This window comes from Ictidomys tridecemlineatus, chromosome 11 (genome assembly GCF_052094955.1).
Source record: "Ictidomys tridecemlineatus isolate mIctTri1 chromosome 11, mIctTri1.hap1, whole genome shotgun sequence".
In the NCBI taxonomy this organism is placed as follows: Eukaryota; Metazoa; Chordata; class Mammalia; order Rodentia; family Sciuridae; genus Ictidomys; species Ictidomys tridecemlineatus.
In genome coordinates this window covers 16,133,920-16,156,468 of record NC_135487.1, presented here as the reverse complement: position 1 = coordinate 16,156,468, position 22,549 = coordinate 16,133,920, and the positions used below count along the sequence as shown (strand labels likewise).

Genomic DNA, 22,549 nt, shown 5'->3' with positions numbered 1-22,549 from the left:
CTGTCTCGAAATAAAATACAAAATAAGGCTGGGGATGTGGCTCAGTGGTGGAGTGCCCTGAGTTTAATCCCCAGTACCAAAAAAAAAAAAAAAAAAATTACAGGAGGCCATTGTTGCACTGGACCTGATCAGACCAGACAAGGAAAAAACTCTATTAGAGTCACCCATGCCAAAGTTTCAGTCACCAAACTGAAACTAAGTTGTTTATCTGACCTTCTCAGAAATCAAGAGAAGTGAGAGAAAATAGCCAGATTGCCAAACAGGCCAGTTTTAGTTGGCATGATAATAAAGTTCCTTCTGAATTATTCCTTACACACACAAAAGTAACCTGAGTTATTTTTCTGTCTCCTTTGTCTCCACCGGACAGGAAGAGTCACTTTGAAATGACAGATATGCTTTTTAAATTTTTTTTAAAAATTTCTGCTTTCTTCAGCTTTCCCCTGTCTACAAAACCCACTTGCTCTGCTTGGCTCATTGGAACACTTATTCTGTTTTATGGAACTATTCTATAAATAATAATAATAATAATAATAATAATAATAAGAAGAAGAAGAAGAAGAAGAAGAAGAAGAAGCAGCAGCAGCAGCACCACCACCACCACCACCACCACCACCAACCACCACCACCACCACCACCACCCGCCGCCAATCAGGGTCTTTAAATTTGTTGTAACAGTGTCTTGGGACATTGCACAGTTTTTAATGACTGCAGATCACCTGCGTGTGGCTTGTGTTTTTTGGAAGCTGTTCCTATGCTGGTGAAGGGCCCAGGCTTTGGTGGCATCAGGGCACCCTGCCCCGCCCCCGTCCAGTCCAGGAAGTTCTGGAGTCGGATATCCCGGGAACGGAGCGTGCGGGGAAGAACCAGGCACCGCCGACCCTTGCGGGCTTTCGGGAGAAAACGCGCGCGGAAGCTCGCGGCTCAGTTCCCCGCACGGAGCGCGCTTGGCCCCCGCCAGCGGTGTGTGCGCCGGGCAGCGCTGGCCGTGAACTCTGTCCTCTGTCCACGCTGGACTAATCCTAAATGTGATTATTAATATAAACAGTTGTCCGCCCCCGCGACACGCCCCCGATTTACTGAAAAAGGTCTGGTTTTCCACCCGGACGGTGCGCCACAGCCAGCAAAGGGCGGGGGCGCGGCGGGTCGCTCCCTCCCCGCGGGGCGTCCCCGGGGATCCCCGCCCGCCGCTCCGCCTCCGCTCGCGGCCGCCCGCGTCACCTGGCGGCCCTGGGCCCAAGGCGGGCGGCGGGGACCTGGGCCCGGGCCGGGCGGCCGAGATGTCCGCGCCCGGCCGGTGGGCGCCCCTGCTCCTGGGCCTGCTGCTGGCCGCTCCAGGTAAGGGCGCGGGCGGCGGGGAGGGCGCGCGGCGGGTGTCCACGGCCCGACCGCGGCTCGGGGGAGAGCCAGTGGCTGCAGCCGCCGCTGCCAAACCGGCTGCGGAACGGCCCTGCCCGCCCACCCGCCGCGGGTTCGCGGCTTCCCGGGAATAAGCAGCCCAGGATCTTGGAAATGGCCCTGGAAGTGCCCTACCGGGAAGAAATGAGTTTCCCAATTCCAGCCCAGCTCCAGGTGAACTGGGAAGGAGACACAGTGGCAGCTGAAAAGGCATTTATTGCATTTTTCAAGTTTCCTAACGCGCTGTTCCCCTGCGCTCAGGCCACTTTTGACCCACTTTTGAGCGGCTGCGGGACAGAGGTAGCCTTCCCTGCCCCTCCTGTGTGGGTGTCACGCCCCCTGCCCCCAGGAGGATGGAGCTCTGGCAGAGCCTGGGCCCTGCGTGTGTCACCACCAGCTCCCCCATTGGTAATTAAGGTGGCAGGGTACAAAATACCGAGGACTGGGACCCAGCCACCACTCCAACCAGAAATTTCTCCCCCACCCCCATGTCTTTCTAGTTTTAGACTCACAATGAAAAGAGCTGGAAAGGTCCTAGAACACAGTCAATTACAATAGCCAACCTATTTCGAGCAATGTCTTTGTGCTGGACACTACATTATCTTATTTAAAAAGCATTTCAACCCATGAGCTGGATATTCTTCTTTTTCATACGGGGAAATTGAGGCTTAGACCAGTGAAGGGGATCTCCCAAGAAGGACAGCAGAGGGGAGGCACGCTGAACTGGGACTCCCGTGGGCAACTGGCACAGGGTGGTGCGTCCACTAGGTCACCTCCCAACTCTGCAGCAGTGTTTTTCCAGCTAAGGAGGGACAGTAAGTGGGGGAGGTCTGTGTTCCCCACACAAACTGGTTGTGTAATCTTAGATTATTAAATATTTGTCTCTGAGCCTAGTGCCCATTCCAGAAGGGGAATGGATGACACCTACCTTTTGGGTGGTTTGTCATCTGAGGTGTTGCGTATGAAGTGCCAAACCAGGGCCTGGAGCCCTTGAAGTCTCAGTCCCATGTGGCTACTTTAGCTATGAGTTTTCCACTGTGGATGAGCTCAGCCTTTGGACCTGACCTGTCCACAGGTGACTTTATGAGTGACTTGCAGACAGACTGGCCTCCTGCTGGGCACCTGCCAGGCAGTGCTAGAGCTTTGCATAATGGTAGCACCAGTCTAACTATAATCCAGGTCCAGCTAGAGGACACAGGACGGGGTGGAAGCCTGCATCCACATTTGGATCAAAATGTCAGGGGGAGGCAGCCCGGGCTGGGAAGCTGAGTGAGCACCGTCAGGAAAATTGGGCCTTCCCTCCATGAATACCTAGAGGAGGAGGTAAGGTCAAGAGCTTAGACCTTGGAGTTGGCTAGGCCCGGATCTGAATCCTGATTCCACAACTCATTACCTGAGAGGGCCTTGGTTGTCCCACTTGTGATGTGAGGATCATGATTAGTACCTGCTCCCAAGGGTGTGGCAAAAGAAAATTTAGTTGAAGTGTTTAGCATAGTCGGTCTCGAAATGAAAATACAGTGCGGGTCAGCCGCTATTATTATCTTCATCATCCTCATCATCAAAACCACTGCCTCTTGGAGATGTCAAGGAAAATCAGGAGACAGTAAACCTAGGGGAGGAAACAGGATCACGGATTTGTTACTTGTACATCCTGAGCAGGGAGGGCTTACAACCAGGGGTACCTCCCGCAGGAAACTAGACATGTTAATCACATGATGATAACAAATTTCCTACACGGGTCAGCTTTAATTAGCATCCTGGTCACATTGCCTCTGCGTTAATTTGAATCAAGTCTTTCAAAGGTTAGACGGTGAGCATTAGGCAATTCTAGACACCTGGGTCCAAAGACATCTAAAAGAAGGTGGTGGTTTGGAGACAGCAGGAAGGAAGATTTGCTGCAGCCTGATGAGCTTGTGTTGGGGGGGTGCCAGGGAGACATTTGCTGAATGGCCAAGCCAGGCCACACTGGGCAGGGCCTCATATACCTCGATAAGGAACGTGGACTTTATTCCCAGGGCAAAAGAAACTCACGAAACTGGAGAGTGGTATCATCAGGTGTGTATTTCAGAAGAGAAAGGTCAGCAGTGAGGAGGAGGCTGAGGAGGAGGAGTAGAGGCCAGTTAAAGGTGGCCAGAGAACTTGTCACTGAACTTGTCACTGACTGAGATAGGAACATGAAAGAGTCTGACAAAAGCCAACAGCACGTGGAAAGGCCCAGAAGGGGATCCCAGAGGAGGGAGCAAGGGGGGAGGGGCGGGTCAGCTTGGGTAGTGCCCCCGAGGTAACAGTGCAAACTTGGGAGTTTATCTGGAGTGAAATGCACGGAAGTCTCGAGATGGTTTAAGCAGAAGAGGGACATGGCCAGACCTTTTCTTTTCTTTATTTCATTCTTTTTTTCTCCCCATGGTGCTGGTAATCAAACCCAGGGCTTGAACAAGCAGTGCCCCTGGCTCTGATTTTTATTTGAACCCTTGCTGCTATACAGAGGGACAAGGTGTTTTGAGAGCTCCCAGATAAGTTGGGGTTCTACCATGAGAGCACTAGCAGCCTTGTCCTCACAGGAAATGCAGGGCATCTGGTCATGGATGCTGCTCATGTGCTTTTTTTTTTTTTTTGGTACCCAGATTGAACCCAGGGGCACTTAATCACTGAGCCATATCCCCAGCCCCTTTTATATTTTATTTAAAGACAGGGGTTTCACTGAGTTGCTTAGGGCCTCGCTGAAGCTGGCTTTGAACTCACCATCCTCCTGCCTCCGCCTCCTGAGCTGCTGGGATTACAAGCTAGTGTATGCTTTTCATGGGAAACTTCTTGTGCCTGTCCACAATCTGAGGCCTGCTTGTCCAGCCCATGACCAGGGGTCCCTCGTATGTGTTCATACCGGAAGATGTCCTGTGGATCTTGCCTGAGCCAAGTTCATCTTGTGCCTTCCTGATGGTTCCCTGGCTCTGGAAGCCCCGCTTGGTTTTTCAGATGAAGGCACAAGCCAACCCGCTGCCACAGTAGGAAATAAGATCAAAGATTCTTTGCTTTCATATCCTGGTGCAGTGCATCGGGAGGGCAGTCCTCCGTCCCCAGGGGACGAGAGGCAGGAATGCAGATCAGGCAGAGAGAGGCAACTGGCGGTGTGTCCAGGGGGGACCATGTTGAGTCCATGGCAAATGCTGCAGTTAAAGGAATCGCAGGCCAGTGGAAGTGGGGACCCGGTCTGTTAGGAGGAAAGGTCCTCTAAGTTCTTTCCCTGCCCCCCCCCCCGCAGCACAGGCCATTTGGGTGTGTGGCTCTGCTTCTAAGGCCTGGGCAGTGCCCTTTGACGTTTCATTCCAGTTGCATGGATGGGATGACTCGGGTCATCATATCCATCCACTCAGCGAGGACTCATCACGCACCTGCCGAGGGCCGGACCACCCCAAGGCAGGCCCCGAGACTGTGAGAACAAGAGCCCCTGCTCCTGGGGCTCCTGGGGATGCTCTCTCCAGAGCCCAGTTCCCGCTCCATGGAGCTCCGGGACACTTGGGTGCCACAGTAGACAGAAGCCTCCTTTCGTGGTACAGATGGGACGCTGAGGCCCGGGGCGTGTGGGCGATGGCTTTTGGTTCCTCAAACTTGGTGAGCAGCTGACCACCTGTGGTGGCACTCTTCAGCCCTCAATGGCCCGTGTCCAGACCAGCCCAGAGCTCCAGGACTCAGGACCTCTTGTCTCCACAGGGAGCTCCCGTCTAGCCCCTCCTCGGAACGTGACGCTGCTCTCCCAGAACTTCAGCGTGTACCTGACGTGGCTCCCTGGGCTTGGCAACCCCCAGAACGTGACCTATTTTGTGGCCTATCAAAGGTGAAGTGAACCTCCGGGCTGCTGGGTGGGAGACCAGGGAGGTGGGTAGGGGCCAGAGGGACTTCCCTGGGGGTATCTGCTTGGGGTGTGGCTGATATTCGGTGGTTCTCTGGGTCCCCTGGGAGATAGCACGTGGCAGATGTTTGGGGAGGGGCTCTTGGTAAGGTCCCTGGTAGGAATGATGTTGAATAAACTGCGTGCAGGTGACAGGCCCGTGGGATGGTGGCGCGTCTTGAGAAAAGTTGGAGCAAGCCTTGGGTGGAGCTGGGAGGGCATGGGACAAGGCGCTTCCGTACCCCTGGATGAGGTGCTTGGAGTTGTTCTAGCTGGTTAGTGAGGGCAAACATAAGGCCCAGGGACGAGACTCTATCCTGTAGCCTGCAAAATGCAGCGTTGTTAGGAATCCGTTTCCCCTGGTGCTGGACAGGGCCTGGAGTGCTTCTCAATTTGGAAGCCCAGGCAGTCACCACCAACCAGAAGAGCAGATGTGCCACCTTTGAACGTAGATATAAATTATATGGAGTTTTTTGTTTGTTTGTTTGAAAGGCTGGGGGTTGAACTCTGGCCTCATGCATGCTGCTAGGCAAAGACCTATCACTGAGCTATGACCCCAGCACTTTTTAGTTTTTATTCTGAAAAGGGGTCTCTTTAAGTTGCCCAGGCTGGCTTTGAACTTGCGGTCCTCCTGCCTCAGCCTCCTTAGTCGCTGGAATTACAGGCATGTGCCATTGTGCCCTGCTTCTATAGAGTTGTTATTATTATTATTATTATTTTTTTTTTTGGTACTGGGGATTGAACCCAGAAGTGCTTAACCACTGAGCCACATCCCTAGTTCTTTTTATGTGTTAGTTAGAGACAGGGTCTCGCCAAGTTGCTTAGGGCCTCAGTAAGTTGCTGAGGTTGACTTTGAACTTGTGATCCTGCTGCCTCAGCCTCCTGAGCCACTGGAATTACAGGCGTGAGCCACCGCACCTCACCATGCCCAGCCTATAGAGTTTTTAGTAGGACAGTGAGATGATAGAAGCGGACATGTGGGAAGATTAATCTGGAACTGGTGGTGATGGGGAGAAGCAGGAAGGAGAAGGAGCTATACATCCTCAGGCCCCAACCTGGGCTGGTGCTACAGGCATTCGGGGGAATCTTTCTCTCCCAGGACCCTCAGGCAGCACTGTGCCCGCTCACTTTAGAGGTAATAAGATCCATCACAGAGAAGTGCTTTCCCTGGCTAGTGAGGGAGCCAGAGGAGAAACCCAACCCATCTGACCACAAAATATGCGCCCTTCCTGTTCTATCATGATCCCTGCCTCTGCAGAGTCCAAATATGAAGGACAGGCCCCTGGCTTGGGCATGCACCGGCTGCAGGAGAGCAGGCAAAAGCAAGAACCCGCCAGGAGGCGGGAAGCTCTTCCTTCCTGTGCTGCGCGGCAGACAGCATGTCAGCACCTCACTAATGTTTTTTTTTTTTTTCATTTCTTGTTTTATTTATTTATTTATTTTTTCTGGTACCAGGGATGGAACTCAGGACCTTGTGCATACTAAGCAAGTGATCTACCTCTGAGCTGCACCCCCAGCCCTGTGTCAGTACATTGAATGTATTTAATTTCACAGTAGCCCTGGGAGGACGGGTCCCATTCCCCACTTTACAGAGGAGGAGACTGGGGTGCTGCTGCAGGTGTGTCTCGCTCAAAATCACGCAGTGGGATGCAGTGTATTCTAGTGGGTTCCATCTAGAATAACTTTATTAAGGACTTGCAAGCCTCTCCTCTAGACTTTTGCAATATTTTCCTCCTTTTTTTATGCTTTTTTAAATACCTGTGAGGATTGCAAAATGCTTACACTCTAATTGTTGTTTTTCCCATTTGATAATTGGAATTATTTTATAAAAAGCTATTTCCCCTCATTTAGTATTTGAAACACAGGTTTTCAAATAGGCGAGACAGAATAATTGGTTCCCTATCTTTCCCCAAAGGTGACTATAATTAACTTCATTTACAATTTTTATGAACTTCTTTTATTGTTGTTGAGCATATCTAACAGTGTCAGTTTATTTATTGTATTTATTTATTTTGTACCAGGGATTGAACCCAGGGGGAATTGAACCACTGAGCCACATGCCCACATCCCTTTATTATTTTTTATGTTGAGGCAGGGTCTTGTTAAGTTGCATAGGTCCTCACTATGCAAGCCAGCTGGGGCTGGCTTTAAACTCATGATCTCCTGCCCAAGTTGCTGGGATGACAGGTGTGCACCACCATGCCCAGCTGATGATGTCAATTCAACTGTAATTTATTCTCTACTTTGAACCTTGAATTGTCCCATCTTTGGCCAGTGCATTTCTTCAAGGTGATTTCTGAGTCTTTTTAATTGAGTCATTTTAACTTGACTCTGATAATCTTCGATATCTTTCTCACTGTTTGTTATGACAAGGTGTCCCAGGTTCATCTTGTGAGGTTCCTGACCTAAGATCTGCAGTGAGCCGCTTCTCCATTTAATAGGAAAAGATTTTAAAGATCTTAGCTTGGGGCTGGGGTTGTGGTTCAGTGGTGGAGCGCTTACTTAGCTTGTGTGAGGCACTGGGTTCAATTCTCAGTGCTGCATATAAATAAATAAATAAATAAATAAATAAATAAATATCCATCAACAACCAATAAAAATGTTTTTAAAAACAATCATAGTCTGGGCTGGGAATGTGGCTCAAGCGGTAGTGCGCTCGCCTGGCATGCTCAGGGTGCTGGGTTCGATCCTCAGCACCACATACAAATAAAATAAAGATGTTGTGTCCACCGAAAACTAAAAAATAAATATTAGAAAATTCTCTCTCTCTCTCTCTCTTTAAAAAAATTTTTAAAAAAGATCATAGTCTGTGTGCTGGCTATGTGATCTCTAGGTAGCTATGACTTTTAATCTTTTCAGGAACAGTGATATACATCCTAGAGACACATTTGCCTCCCCTCTCCCTCTCTTTCTGCGCTGGAGATTGAACCCAGCAGGGCTCTGCCACAGAGCTGCATCCCCAGCATGGCATACAGCAGGTGGCTCATAAATGCCTAAATAAATAAACATATGGAAAACATTGACCAGTACTGGCCCTAGCTGCGGCTACAACAGCCCTGTGAGAGAATCGTGGCAGATGAGGCGACTGAGGCTTAGGGTCAGTGACCTGCAGAAGGTCCCAGAGCTAGTGAGAGGCAGGGCGAGGGTTCCAGCCACTCCGTCTGCGCTCCCAAGCTGACCTTTCTTCCCCTGTCTCAGCCAGGGGCTGCCTGGCTGGACGAGGGCTGGTGGGTCATCTGGCGGATGGGTGGATGAGCAAGCTCTCTCTAAGTTCTCTAAGTTCCCTAACCAGAGGCTGAGTCCGCTCTCATCTGCTCCTGTCTCCCCCTCAGCTCTCCCATCCCCAGGAAGTGGCAAAAAGTAAAAAAGTGTGCAGGAACCCGGGCACTGGTGTGTCCCCTCATGTGCCTGAAGAAACAGGACCTGTACAACAAGTTCAAGGCTCGTGTGCAGGCGGCTTCTGCCCGTGTCCGGTCCCCTTGGGTGGAGTCTGAGTCCCTGGATTACCTTTCTGAAGGTAGGTCTGCAGGGGAGGGATGTGGGGACTTCACTCAGTGGCACATAGAATCTATGCAGTGACGGGAGAGATGGACTCCAGGTGGCTCCCACCATCGCAGAGGCTGACAAGTCCCACAGCGGCCGCCCGCAGTGACCCAGTCCAAGAAACCAGAAGCCTCAGAAAGACAGACCAATCTGAGGCTGAAGACTCAAAGCCTCCCTTCCCCAGCGGGTACAAGTCCCCCCTCAGCCGCAGAAATGCACCTGCTCGCGAAGGGACAGCGAGAGCCAGAGAGGGAGTTTCCCCTCCTCTTCCCCTTTCCAGTTCCATTCTGGTCCCAGCCTGCTGGGTGGGTCCTCCAGACGCAGTTGGCTGACCTGCCTGCCAATCTTCTCTGAAACACCCACCCAGACACGCCCACAAGTGTGCTTTACCAGTTCTGTAGGCATCGCCCCATCCAGTCAAGGTGACACTTTGTATGAGGGTCACATCACCTGCCTCCCGCTTCTCTGAAGCAGGGGACACCTGACTGGGGCAGCCCTCCGTGGCCCTGGCTGTGAAGCAAGCCTCGGTGAGAAAGGGCCACCAGGGGCCAGCGCAGCTGGGGCCATAGCTGGCAGCCTGACTTCATGCAGGGAGTTAGGGGACCGGCAGGGGGCGCCAGAACAGCCGCTGCACCCCCTACAGCGCGCTTCACGGAGCCTCCCTTGGTTCTGTTCTTACTCCCATTTTTTTGTTGGCTTCAACTTCCCTAAGAAATTATTTTTTTTAAAAAAAATCGAATTTTTTCTGTACACTAGAAATTTGGGGGACAAATTAGGTAGTGGTGGTGGGGAATCCCCCTACCACCACGCTTATCATCAGCAACCACAAGTGCTCACAGTGGCTGAGGAGAGCACTTTTTTCCAATAGATTTTAATTTCTAATCCTCATAGCAAATCTATGAGGTTCATTTGCATGGTTTTTTTTTTAATATTCAAAGCAAGACTCAAAGAAGCTGGGTGCCTTGCCCCGATGCACTGCTAGTAGTTGGTGGGTAGGATGGGATCTGGATCTTGACCCTGGGTAAGGTGGAGTGACAGGAGGGAGGTGCTCAGGGAGGGTGAACACTCGGGACAGGAGCCCACCAAGCTTCGCTCTGTCCCCTGCCATCCAGGTTTTCCAAAATGAGAGCAAATAGGGTTCCAAGCGAGGAGGATGGGGTTTGAATGGAGAATGGCAGGAAAGGACAGTGGGGAAGGGAGAAGAGAGGATTGGGGTGAACTAGGCTGGGTGGGTGGGTGGATAAAAGGAGGAACAGGTTTGGGTAAGAAGGAAGGATGCACAGGGTAGAGGAGGAGGGATAGGAAATGGGAAGGAAGGAAGGGAGGAAGGAGGCCGGATGAAGGCCAGATAATGATTAAGAAAGAGGCCGGCAGAGAAGGGGAGGCGGGCATGAAGGCAGGTGTCAGTAAAAGTTCCCCAGAGGGCCCCACCACGAGGGCAGCTATAGACTCATGGTGAAGTGGTCCCCGGGAGATCCACGGAGTTCCTGAAAACTTTATATCCAGAGCTGCCAGCTCAGACTCGCAGGGACAGAGAGAGTAGGAAGTCGCGATGGACTTTGCCGTTTCTCCTGGGAGATGCAAGCTGATAAAAACTGTTTGGGGGCCGGATCCTGCTGCCCTTAATGAAAAGGACGCGTGACTCAGAGGGCGGTGCCAGGAGCTCAAGGACAGGGCCAGGAGCCAAGCAGAAGGGCGCCCAGGCCTGGGGACCTCATGGAGTTCCTGTGGCTAGAATTGGAAGCCACTTTGGAGCCATGACACCACTATCTTTCCTGTCCCCCATTTGAAGGGGAAGGCCTGGGACTGCATCCTGGGCCTCTCCCATCATTTTGTCCTCACGTTTCAGCAGCCCATAGAGAGGATCTGTGTGACGCTGATGGATCATACTGAGTCTCATCTGCAGCTGGTTTCGATGCTGTCGATGAAATTTGGGGATTTGAATTGATGTTGTAATGAGATGAGAGCCCTGGGGACCTGGGACGGGGTGAATGTGTTATGCATTTAAAAGGGACATGATTTGGGGAGGCTGGAGGAAAGACCATGGTAGGCTGAATGGCCCTCCAAGGACGTTCTGGCCTCTTCCCCGGGACCTGCAGATATGTTGGATGTGTGTACTGTGTGGCAAAAGGAATTTTGAGGTTATGGGTCTTGAACGAGTGAGATGATTCTGGATTGTCCAGGTGGATCCACTATCATCCCAAAGCCCTTAAAGCAGAGAACTTTCTGCAGCTAAAGGCAGAAGTCACAGAGCAGCAGGGGAAGTCAGAGGGATGTGAAGGGTGAAGAGGGTTCAGTTGTGCCGTTCCTGGTTTGGAGACAGGGGCAAGGTGAGAGGAAAGGCAGGTGCCTTCAGGAGCTGGGAGAGGCCCTCAGCTGACAAGCAGTGAGGTAACAGGGACCTCAGCTGGACAGGCTGAGTGACCCTCAAGTGAACTTGTCCCAAAGTGTCCATGTGTGAGACCCAGGGCAAAGGTGTGGTCATTTGTTATAACAGCCAACAGGAAACTCATACGTGTGGGCAGGATTCTGAGACCCCAGTGGCATGTAAAGGGCACCCAGGTGGAAGAGACCATGAGTAAGGGCAGGTCTCCTGAGAGCTCAGCCAGGGTATTTCACCCCTCCACGCCTCGGTGTCCCTTCTGTAGAAAGGGAACGTGAGCCTTCCCTCCAGGGTCAGTGCGAGGCTGTCAGGTGCATGGTGCACGGAGGTGCATGGTGCACGGAGGTGCATGGTGCACGGAGGTGCATGGTGCACGGAGGTGCATGGTGCACGGAGGTGCATGGTGCACGGAGGTGCATGGCAGGAGCTAGCGCTGTTCCCCCTTCCCAGGGGGCTCTCGGGGCTGGGTGATGGCAGCGCAGCCCCCCAGGGTTCTGACCGGTCCTGCTGTTTCTTCCAGTGGAACCAGCCCCACCCATCCTGGTGTTCACCCAGACCAAGAAGATCCTGAGGGTCAATGCCACCTACCAGCTGCCCCCCTGCATGCCCCTTGTGGACCTGATGTACAAGGTGGAATTCTGGAAGGAGGGCACCACAAACAAGGTGGGCAGTCCCTCCCCCGCCCCCAGGCCAGGTTCCTGCCACCTCCACAGCCCAGTGTGCCTCAGGCTCCCGCTGCTCCCTGATCCCGGTGTGCACGACACCCCGACTCCGGGAGTCGGCCCCTCACTAGTGTAAGTGCCCTCGGCCTGTCCACAAGTCCTGCCTCATCTTTTTTTTTTTTTTTTTGACAAACACTTCCTTTTTTTCCCCCACAGTAAAATCTGACTAAAGTGTGATGGGCTGCGAGGCTTACTTGTCAGGTCATTGCAGAAAGTACAGATAAGCTCTAAGAAACAATCCCAAAGAGCCCAGAGGTAAATAACCCTGGATAACATACGTCCACAAGTCACCCTGGGCGTGGTACGCCCAGCTTCAGACCTGACTTCAGTGCAGGCCTGTGAAGATGTTTATTTATTTATAGTAAAGGTTGGCAAACTTCCTCTGCACAGGGTTGGGGTCTGTCCAGTGGGGTCTGTCCCAGTGACTGAACTCTGCAGCCAGAGCTCAAATGCAGCCACAGACAAGGTGGAAAAGAACAGGCCTCGCTGCGTTCCTGCAGTTGTTTCCAAAATCAGGTGGCAGGAAAGGTGGCACCCAGCGCCTGGTCTGCTGACCCCTGCTCTGGTTCACTCTTTATTCCACAAAACCAGAACTCACCCCCGCCCCCCGCCATCCTAGGGATGTAGCTCTGGGTCCAGCGAGGTTCCCGGCTTCCAGAAACTCCCAAGAATGTCGAGACATCACACTCCGCCCTCACCTGTACAATTTTTATGAATCGATTTCAAAATTTAAAAGTACCTTGCGAATATTCTAGACCAGCGCTGTTCAAAAGAAATATGTGAGCCACATATGTCATTTTATTTATTTATTTTTTAAAATATTCATTTTTTTTTAGGTGGACACAATCTCTTTATTTTACATTTATGTGGTGCTGAGGATCGAACCCAGTGCCTTATGCATGCTAAGCGAGCACTCTACCACTGAGCCACAACCCCAGCCCCCACATATGTCATTTTAAATATTCCACATTAATAAAATAAATAAAAGGGATTAAATAAAAGGAAACAAGTGACTATTTTTTGTTTGCTTTGGGTGGTGCTGGGACGGAAGCCAGGCCCTCTTGCATGCCAGGCCAGTGCTCTACCACGGAGCCGCCACCCCCAAAGACTTTAATTTTACTGACAGATCTTATTTCATCCGATAGAATATTGTCATTTCAACATGAAATTAATATATAAAAATCATGGAGCTGTTTCACCTTTTTTCTTCCCTAATTCTTTGGAAGTGGGTGTTTTGTACTTGGTCGAGTTGCTTCAACGGCTTGGTCGCCTCGTGTGGCCACCACCTACTTTACTGGACAGAGCGGCTGGAGACTTTTCTGAGCCTGTAACTGCTGACTGGCCTCACCCCCAAGAGGCTGGGAGGCTCAAGCGAAGAAAGGCCTGAGGAATCTGCTTCTCAAAGTGGGGACCCACTGGCCCTGAGGGGGTATACCCAGGAGTGACCCCAAAGGACAGGCTGCTTTGGAACTGCAGACATCCCTAATTTGACACTCAGCCAAAAAGAAACAGCGTTGGGAAGTACTACCCCTCAGTGTAGGAAAAGAAAAGAAGGTTCGGGATCCGCATCCCAACCCGCTTGCCAATGCTCCCCCAGCCTGACCGTGTGGAACGGGGTCCCCTCAGAAGGTCCACTCATCTCTGTTTCTCTCTCCAAACAGACCGTATGTCCAGCCACCCCACATGGCCAGACAGTCCAGGTGCCCCTACCACCCGCCACCAGCGGACGCTACTGTCTCAGCGCCAGAACCATCTACACCTTCATTTCCCCTAAATACAGCAACTTCTCCACGCCCATCTGCTTCTTCCTGGAGGCCCCCGGTAGGTGCAAAGTGGTGCTGTCCAGGGGACTTTCCTCTGGGGCCTTGAGAGTTTCATGTTGTAGTGGTTAAAAGTCGGAATCTAGAGACAGACTGGCCCAGGTGAAAGTCCCAGCTCTGCTACACTCCCTGTGTGTCCTCGGGCCGTTTACATAACCTCTCTGAGCCTTGGTTTCCACAGTCTGTAGGATGGGGTTATTCTCATGAGGACTGAGTGGGAAGATGGACGGGAAGCACATTGATAGGTGAGCGCCATTGCGCGTCTGAGGTAGATGTCATTTTTTCCTGCCTAGGACCCATCTGGGCAGTCCTGGTGTTACCGTCACTTCTACCGCTGCTGCTGGTGGTGGCCTTGGTGGGTATGATCTGGAAGAGTCTTCAGGGAAACCCCTGGTTTCGGCAGTCCAAGATGCCACAGGCCCTGGTATGGCAGATCTGGGGGTGTGCGGCGGGTGGGGAGGGAGGGGGACTGAGAGGCAGGAGGTGGGGCTGGAGTTTGAGTCGCTGGGAGAGGCTGTGGCGGTGGTGTCTAAGTCTCCACCGGTAGGGATGCATTCCTTGGGCACTGAATAAAATGCACATCCGTCCCTGAGGGAGAAGGGACTTTAGCTCCTTTAGTTAAGCCACTTTACCTAAGATTTTTTCGGGTGCAGAGAGCTGAACCCTCAGCCCTGAGACTCTGGAACCGTGGCCAGAAGGGGTGGGGGAGACGGGAGCGCCCAAAGCGGGAGACTCGGCGGGCTCTCAGTGCTTAGTCCACAGTTTAACCAAGGTCAAGACTTGCCCAGGCCGACCTTGGGGTACTAACCACTCCCCAAGGACCTGGCGGCCAGCGGGGACAGGGAGGAGCTGCAGAGGCCAGATGGGGCGCGCTGCTCAGACCAGGGCCTGGCCGTGGGCGCGGCCCAGGAGAAACTCGGGTGGGGTTAGGGACTTTAAGGATGGATTCTCAGGGTCCCCATATCAGCAGGGTGGCAAGGGAGTCTTCAAAGCCCCAACCTTCAGACCTGTGGCAAGTCCTGCTAACCACCAAGGCCTTGCCCCACGGCTCGGCCTGCCTGGACCCCAGCCCCTGGCCCCTGCGGGTTTTCTCTGCCCGCGCACCCCACCGTCAGGGAACAGGCACCCCAGCAGCCCTTACGTCCCTCAGTGACGTCCGAGGGGCCCATGGAGAAACACCCAGGTGCCTCCGCCCTCGGAGGGGCCGCTCTGGGGTGCGCGTGCCCTGGCTCCCGGGTTCCCGGCAGGATCAAGGTCCAGGTGCAGCTTCCCGCCAACAGTGTAACAACTCGAGCCCTGCCCCCTCTGTTTCCGGGGGGCCTCGTGCTGTGGGAAGCCCCAATGGCCTTCTCCTCTCTCCCCCTCCCCGTATCAGGACTTTTCTGGATGCAGACGCTCTGTGCCAACCTTCCAGGCCAGTGGGCCCGAGTCCCTAGATGACTTATTCCTCTGTCCCCAAAAGGAACTCCTGAGAAAGGTCAGGCCGGCCCCCCAGGTCAGGGCCTCAGACGCTCTGAAGGCGGGGTCGGAAGAGAGACTGACCGAGGACGAAGATGACAGCGTCAGCTTCCAGCCCTACATCGAACACCCCACCTTCCTGGGTCCGGAGCTCCGGGTCTCGGGTCACTCTGAGGCAGATGGGTCCAGCGTGGACTCGGGAAGGCCCTGGACACTTGTGGTCCCTGGAGAAGGCTCCTCTGCTTGGGACTCCTCAGTCGGGAGCTGGCCCAGCACCGTGTCTTCGTCACCCTGGGACGAGGCTGGGTCCTCCAGCTGTTTGGCCAAGAAGCGGCCCTGCCAAGGGCTGAGCGGGGACCAGCCTCCGGAGCTTCTCTCACACCCAGAATCCCCCGAGGACTTGGGCTCCCGGGCAGAGCCCCTGCAGGGTGACCTCTTCGTGTGGACCACCTGGGGCTCCTCCTCCCCAGGGAGGCATCTGCTCCCCGGGGAGCCCCAGGTTTCTCTTCGGACACTGACCTTCTGCTGGGACAGCAGCCCGGACGAGGAGGAGGAAGAGGAACAGCAGGAGGACGAGGAGGGTGAGAGGGAGGCGGAGGTGGAGGGCCAGCTCAGTCCAGGGGACCGGAGCACCGACAGCTTGGGGGCCGAGGGCTGCCAGGGGACGGAGGTCAGGAGCGGGGTGCTGGGGCACTACATGGCCAGGTGAGCGGGCCCTGGTTTCCCCGCCAGCCTCGCGCTGCAGCCTTGGCTGCCCCGCTGCCCTGGAACTCAGGCACCAGAGTCCTGAGAGCCTGGCCTCCCTCCCTGGCTGAAGCAGCAGAGGGTCTCCCAGCACGTCGGGGGTCCCCTCCAGAGGCTGGCTGGCATCTGGGCTGAGTGGTAGGATGCCACCCGTTCCTAGGAGGCACCAGCGTCGGGCCCAGCTGCAGGAGGGATGGAGACAGGGTGGACCGTGATCGGAGGTCTGTTGGGTGTCAGGTCAGAGCATTGCCCTGGGTGACAGGCAGGGTCAGGTCACTGTGGGTGTCAAGGGCTGACACCATCAAGGGATCATCTGGGAGGGAAAGGGACAGTCACACTGGAGGGACATCTGGTGGGCCAGGGTCTCCTGCCTTTCCCAGCCTGGAGCTCCCTCCTCCTGCAAGTCTCAGCCTCCTGATTGGCTGATTGGGGAGTCCCCTAGGGTGGGCCCCTGATCAAGATCCAACTGGATGAGGGAGCGGCAGGGAGGGAAAGGGAGGCTGTCCTTCAGAGCCTGGTTTTCAGAGTCACACACTGCAGACTTTTTAATCTCAGACAGACCTAGATTCAAATCCCTGCTCTACTGTTTACCAGTTGGGTGGCTGCGTAAGTCCCCCTCATTATCTACCTCAGATTCTCCAGGGGCAGCCACCTAGGGGTGGTGAGGCTCAAGGGGATCTCTGATGTGTGTGGCACGGGGCCTGCCACATCACGGGTGCTGCCTCCATAGTGGCTGGCAGGCTCCAAGGAGACCCCAGAAACCCCCCTCAGGTGACCCCTCATCCCAGTGACCAGGAGCACCTGCCTTCAAGCCTGTGGCACTTCTATGCCACCCCCCACTTCCACCCCTGCTGGTCCTGCACGTCCAGGCCAGGGGACTGAGCTCACAGAAGCCAGAGCCCCGCCAAAGGCAGCCCGGCCGCTCCTCTTCCCAGCAGTGGGAGCCCTGCTTCCCGCAGCAGGAACCCCCGGGACCCGCCTTGTATAGGCCCCGGGCAGGGCCTGGACTCCAGGACCCATGATCCCTGTTTTGGACGGCACTTGGGATACTGTTGCCTGCTGTGGCTGTAAAGGGGTCCCAGGTTCCTGCTCTACTGGGAGCAGGTGGCTGTCCTTTCCAGGGAGGGGGGTCAATTCCCCTACCCCCACCAGGATGTGGCCAGGCAGCGCTGATCGGCCACCCCCAGGATGGACATTTTTGAGTGTTTCCAGGCTGAGGATCTGGACAGCTGTGACTGGGCAGCCCAGGCCCTGCCACTGGCCCTGCGAGGACCTCACTGGGAAGGAGGACCCTCCCGGGCAGCGTACCCAGGGAGCGGCGTTGTGCTGGAGCAGCAGAGGACACAGTGGTGCGCAGGACTCGCAGTCGGCTGCCAACTGGACACCTGCCTCATTTCAGGGAAGCTGAGGTCCCGAGTAGCAGAGGCACCTGCCCAAGGTCACCCAGTAACATTTCTCTGGTGACTTACACCATGTACCCCCAATGGTGAAATCCGTGGTCTCTGCCCAGCCAAGCCAACCCTTGACCCCTTGGCCATCTCAACAAGATATAGAGGTCTCTGCCAGAATTTCCAAAGGCCAGTAAGCTGGCAGGAGGCCCTCACCAGCGTCCACACGCGCACACACACACACACGGGCACACACACACACATCTCCCTGGGAATTTGACCTTCAGTGAGACTTATCCACATGATTGTAACCATGGCTCCGGGAAGGCCATGGCTAAGGGTCAGGTCCTGGAGACCCCCGACCTAAGACTGAGCTCCTATCTGGGCCTCCATTGAGATGCTTCATGGAGGTAATTTCAGAAAACTCAAGGTTGTCATGGCTACAGTGGTATCTCAGGCTTGAACAAAATACCTTTTTGGTTTCTATTCTTCAATCTTGATGTTTTTAAAAGGAGTTTTTTCCCCCCAATGTTGAATTTCTGGGATTTTTCATGACTCTAAATTCCAACTCCTTTCCAGTCATTAACAACAACGACAAAAACTCGGGAGGCGCAGGGGGATCGCCTTCTGCATGAGGAAAGGACACACTACGCAGGAAAGTGTGTGTGTGTGTGTGTGTGTGTGTGTGTGCGCGCGCACGCGCGTGTGAGCATCTGATGGTTTACAAGGTTCTCTCACCTACACAGCAGCTGTGGGCATCAGGGGGAAGGGGTGTCACCTCAGGTTAAAGTGTTATATCGTTCTTTTGAGTGCTGAGAAGATTATATATTATCTTGATATATTTATATTTATGTCTAATTTTATTCTTTGTATTGTATTTAAATAATACCCTAATGGTCTATGACCCCAAACTGTTTAAATAAAGAGCTGTATTTTTATAGAGAAAAACGTACAATGGAATGGAAATGGGGGTGCTCTACCTTTCCTCACCTCTCAACACTACAGGGGTCTTGGGATGGGTCATGGGAGCAGACCTGAGACCTGGGTACAGAGCAGCACATGATTCCGTGTGACCCCAGGGAAGTGGAGGAGCGAGGTGGGGGAGGGGAGGCTGCCACTCGGGTGTGCAATCACACAGGTCCCTCGGTGGGCACCTGGGGCTCCCCATCCTTGGGGAAGTCGGTGTCAGGCCCCCTTGCCATTCCTTGCTCTGCTGGGACAGGAGCTGGGGGATTGGTCACGGGTGCTGCGTGGAGGCTTCCCTGTCCCCCACCCCACCTGGGCAGAGCAGCGGGGTCTGGCAGTCTGGATTGTCATGCTGCTGAGGAAGGCACATGTCCCAGGGCTGGGTAGGGGTCTCCATCAGCCTCTGCCACAGTGAGGCCGAAGCTCTGCTCCCCTCCCCCACCCGCAGCTCAGCCAGTGGCGACTGTGGCCCGAGGGAGGACACGGAACAGCCTCCGTGTGGCCATGCACACCCACTCATCCCACCTGCTCTCGGTTGGAAAGGGTCTTCCCGCCTCCAGTGACTCTCCCAGAGTCACACTGTCCATGTCCAACATTGTGCCTGCTGTTGTCACCACTCACTGGTGGCAGGGTGGGGGCCAGACCTAAGCTGAGCTGACCCAACAAGTCCCTGGCCCTGGGATTCCGTGTCTTCCTGGCTGGCTGGGCCTGAAACGTCACCTTCCTGCCTGCCGTGGCCACGGCTTGCACTCAGGAACCGGGAGGCCCAGTCTGCAGAGGAGACAAGAAGGAGGCCATCACGTGAGCTGCCAGCATGATCAGTGGCAGACCGTGGGGCCGGTCTATCCCTGAGGTCCAAGGAGCCTTGGCCGTGGCGCCCCTGCATCCTCATTTTAAGCCAGGGCCTTGTCACCCATAACCAAATGTCCTCACCGAGTCACAAAGAGTCAGTAAACATCCCAACTTGTGGCCAGGTTCAGGTACCTGCCTCCTTGATCGAATGCGCCGTGAAGGCTTTCCAGAAAAGCAGGCAGAGCTTCCTCTCCAGGTGACCCCAACCACCTCCCACCTGGTGCCCTCCTCTGCCAAGTCTCCTTTCAGGCATCTCTTGGCCTGAGTGCTGCCACCTTCTGGACAGCGGTGGGATGGCATGAGTGTTCCAAGGCGGTGGTCAGGACCCTGGGCTGGTGGGGGAGAAGCCAAGGTTAAATCCCGGGACCTTCATTAGGACCTTCCAACTGGCACAACACCTGGCAAAGGGTGGAATCTTGGCATTGGAAAAATGAATGAAACGATAAATGAGCAAATTGATGCGCGAGTCGGCTCAATAGGCAGCTACACATATGGAATAGAGTCCTGCCTCCCCCAGTATCTGCTCTAAGTGGGCGACAAACCAGGACCTCAGTCCCCTGACTGTGACTTACCCTTCCTCACTTCCTGTTGCCCATGTAATCTAGGACTTGATTATGCTGTTCCATGAGCTCGTTCCTATGGGCACCAAGTGGGGCTGATGTCATGAAGGTTAAAGGTTAAAGTTTAAAAAGAAAAACAAACCATAAGTTCTGTCTACATCCGAACGACTGAGTCAGTTCCCTGAGTCAGTTACTCAAAAGATACTGGTCGGCGCCAGGACCCACCCAGCCCAAGGGACCCCGCCCCTCGGGCTGCGGTGATGCAGGACAGGGAGGAGGTGATGCAGGACAGGGAGGAGGTGATGCAGGACAGGGAGGAGGTGATGCAGGACAGGGAGGAGGTGATGCAGGACACGGAGGAGGTGATGCAGGACAGGGAGGAGCAGTGGCTTCGCAAGAGCCCCTCCTTTCTCTTCCCCCTTACTGCCTCTTGAGGTGGGTTAGGAGGAGAAGGTGGGGGTCCCCAGGAACCCTGTCCCCAGGGGCAAAGCCATCAGCAGGAGTTCTAGGGGGGTCTCTGGGCATGGGGGCCTCTGGAATGAAGACAGATCCACCCACTCTAAGCCTCCGCGTCTCTGGACACTCGATGGGCCAACTGCAAAGCCAGCTTTCAGAAGGGTCTTGGAGCCCCTCCCCGCCTTAGCCACAGGCCTTGATGGACCTTCCTCCTCTGAACAACCCTAACTCCTCGGGGGGCTGAGCTGCAGGTGCAGCCGGCACTTGCCATCCCTGGAATTTGGCCTCAGAAACGACGGCCAACCCGAGCGTCTGAGTCAACGTGTGCCACTGTCCTCGTCGCCACCTCCCTCCATCCCCACACCCACACACCCAGGTGACTTGGCAAAGCCTCACTTTGACCTCAGTTTCTCATTTTGTAAACAGAGGCCACCTGCCACAGAGAGGCCACACAGCAGCACTGAGCAGCGGAGACCACGACTTCCATTTCGTAGACAGGAAAGCTGAGGGCACAGGGTAAGGGACCTGCACACAGGGGACAGTGGCAGAGCCAGGACTTGGACCCAGTCTGTCCGCCCAAAGCTCATTTCCTTCTGCTTCCCCCGGCTCCCGGGAGACGTCCTGAGCTCTCCCCCGAATCCTGGCATGAGACGCAGGATGTGGGTGTGCTCTTAATGTATTTGTGATGGAGCGCGTCCTCAGAAGCATCTAATGAGCAGCCGGGAGGCCAGACTGCTGCGGGAGAGCTGAAATTAGAAGCAGCATCAATAAATGCTCAGACGAATTTGTGCTGTCGGTGACAAGAGTCATGAAAGGAATTCTGGGATGTCGAGGAGATTCCCAGCCCCAGAGTGGGACAGAAGCCGAGCTCATTCACCTGAGTTCCCAGGGCCCGTGGAGGACTTCTAGACCACCAGCCTTTACACACAGAGGAGCCGAGGCCTACAGAGGAGACAGGACCCCTCCACGGAATCAAACAGAGGGATCATCCCCAGGATCCTAATCTGGGACATCTAGGTCAACGCCCCTGACTGACCCAGCTCATGCTTTGTGGTCAGATGAACTTTGGGTCAGACTCCAAAGTATCTGATTCTCTAAGAGGCAGGGGGGAGGGAGGAGCCAAACCCTTATTCTTTGCTCCTCCTGTCCAGAGTGGTTGGGGACCCCTCCAGGATCTCCCCCTGCTGAGTTGGTTGCCTGAAGACAGTGCTCTGCACTCCCCCACAGACTTCAGGTAAACACCGCTGCCTTTTTTTTTGGGGGGGGGCGAGTGCCAGGAATTGAACTCAGGGCCACTCAACCACTGAGCCCCATCCTCAGCCCTATTTTGTATTTTATTTAGAGACAAGGTCTCACTGAGTTGCTTGGGGCTTCACCATGGCTGAGGCTGGCTTTGAACTTGTGAACCTCCCGCCTCGGCCTCCTGAGCCCCTAGCACTACTGTGCCTGGCCACCTGCTGCCTTTTGAGGTTCTTGCTTCTGCATAAAAGCTTCCGGCATCCCTGGGTGTTGAGAGAAGGGACGGGAGCAGGTCACAGATCTGAGTAACTATCACTTCAGGATGTGCTTTTCCTACAGCTCCAGGGTGTTTCGGGTTGTGTTAAAGCCCTGGCCAGCGACCCCACATCAGCACACTCAGTCCATCAGCAAACTGAGGAGAGTCTGCTCTGTGCCCACCCATGCCAGACACTGCCACACCAAGGACAGCAAGTTAGAAGCCTGGTCCCCACCGCAACATGGGGACATGGAGGACACAGTGGATAGCATGTGGGGTATTCATGCTGCTTTCCATTTGGTGAATGTTTACCAGGCCACACATTATATTTCTCCAACATTATTCTGAAGGCTGAATTTGTCTCACTTTGGGTGAACACACCGTTATTCATTCAACCACAACCCTGCTGTTGAACACGGAGCTGAGCCCTCCACCACCACCTCACTGTGAGAAACGGATCCGGCTGTTCTCAAGTTCCTCAACCATCCAGTAACTGTAGACCGTCACCACTACAGGACGCCCAGGCAGCCAACTTGGTCCAGAGCTGGCTCCTATCTCCAGGGTCCCTTCCTGGCATTTTGTAACCTGTTCCTCTGGTGGCAGCCTCCCCGCTCCACCTCGCTCCTAAAGTTATCAAACACTGTTTCCATCCTGGCCCATCCAGGCCCACGCAAACCTCTCAAGTCTTTCCAATCAAGGGGCTTTACTAAGGGGTTGGTTACCAGCTGATGGGAAAACTGGAGATCCAAGCAGGACGGAGAAGAAGTCAGAAGCTGCTCTCTCCTGCCAGCCACAGGGTGAGATGCTGGGGGCAGCTACCTGAGCTCAAGACTGGCCACCTGAGAGCACCAGGAAGAAGTGGAGCTGCCTGACGAGATGGG

At 54.3% G+C, this 22,549-nt stretch overlaps 1 protein-coding gene across 1 annotated transcript; it reads left to right on the top strand.

Annotated features, from left to right (window-relative positions):
• The first annotated feature begins 1,121 nt into the window (after window positions 1–1,121).
• On the top strand, window positions 1,122–18,281 carry Ifnlr1 (interferon lambda receptor 1). The gene is made up of 7 exons (XM_078025605.1): window positions 1,122–1,335; window positions 5,104–5,227; window positions 8,614–8,798; window positions 11,728–11,870; window positions 13,591–13,750; window positions 14,043–14,173; window positions 15,125–18,281. Exons 1-7 carry the CDS (start codon window positions 1,278–1,280, stop codon window positions 15,914–15,916), a joined length of 1,593 nt encoding a protein of 530 aa, XP_077881731.1. The 5' UTR covers window positions 1,122–1,277; the 3' UTR covers window positions 15,917–18,281.
• The last annotated feature ends 4,268 nt before the right edge of the window (window positions 18,282–22,549 follow it).

What these genes read in the sequence shown, in the direction of transcription:
- Ifnlr1 (XM_078025605.1), top strand. Translation starts at nt 1,278, where the DNA reads ATGTCCGCGCCCGGCCGGTGGGCGCCCCTGCTCCTGGGCCTGCTGCTG. An exon ending in CCTGCTGCTGGCCGCTCCAG is followed by an intron (nt 1,336 to 5,103) that starts GTAAGGGCGCGG and finishes TTGTCTCCACAG; the next exon opens with GGAGCTCCCGTCTAGCCCCT. An exon ending in CTTCTTCCTGGAGGCCCCCG is followed by an intron (nt 13,751 to 14,042) that starts GTAGGTGCAAAG and finishes TTTCCTGCCTAG; the next exon opens with GACCCATCTGGGCAGTCCTG.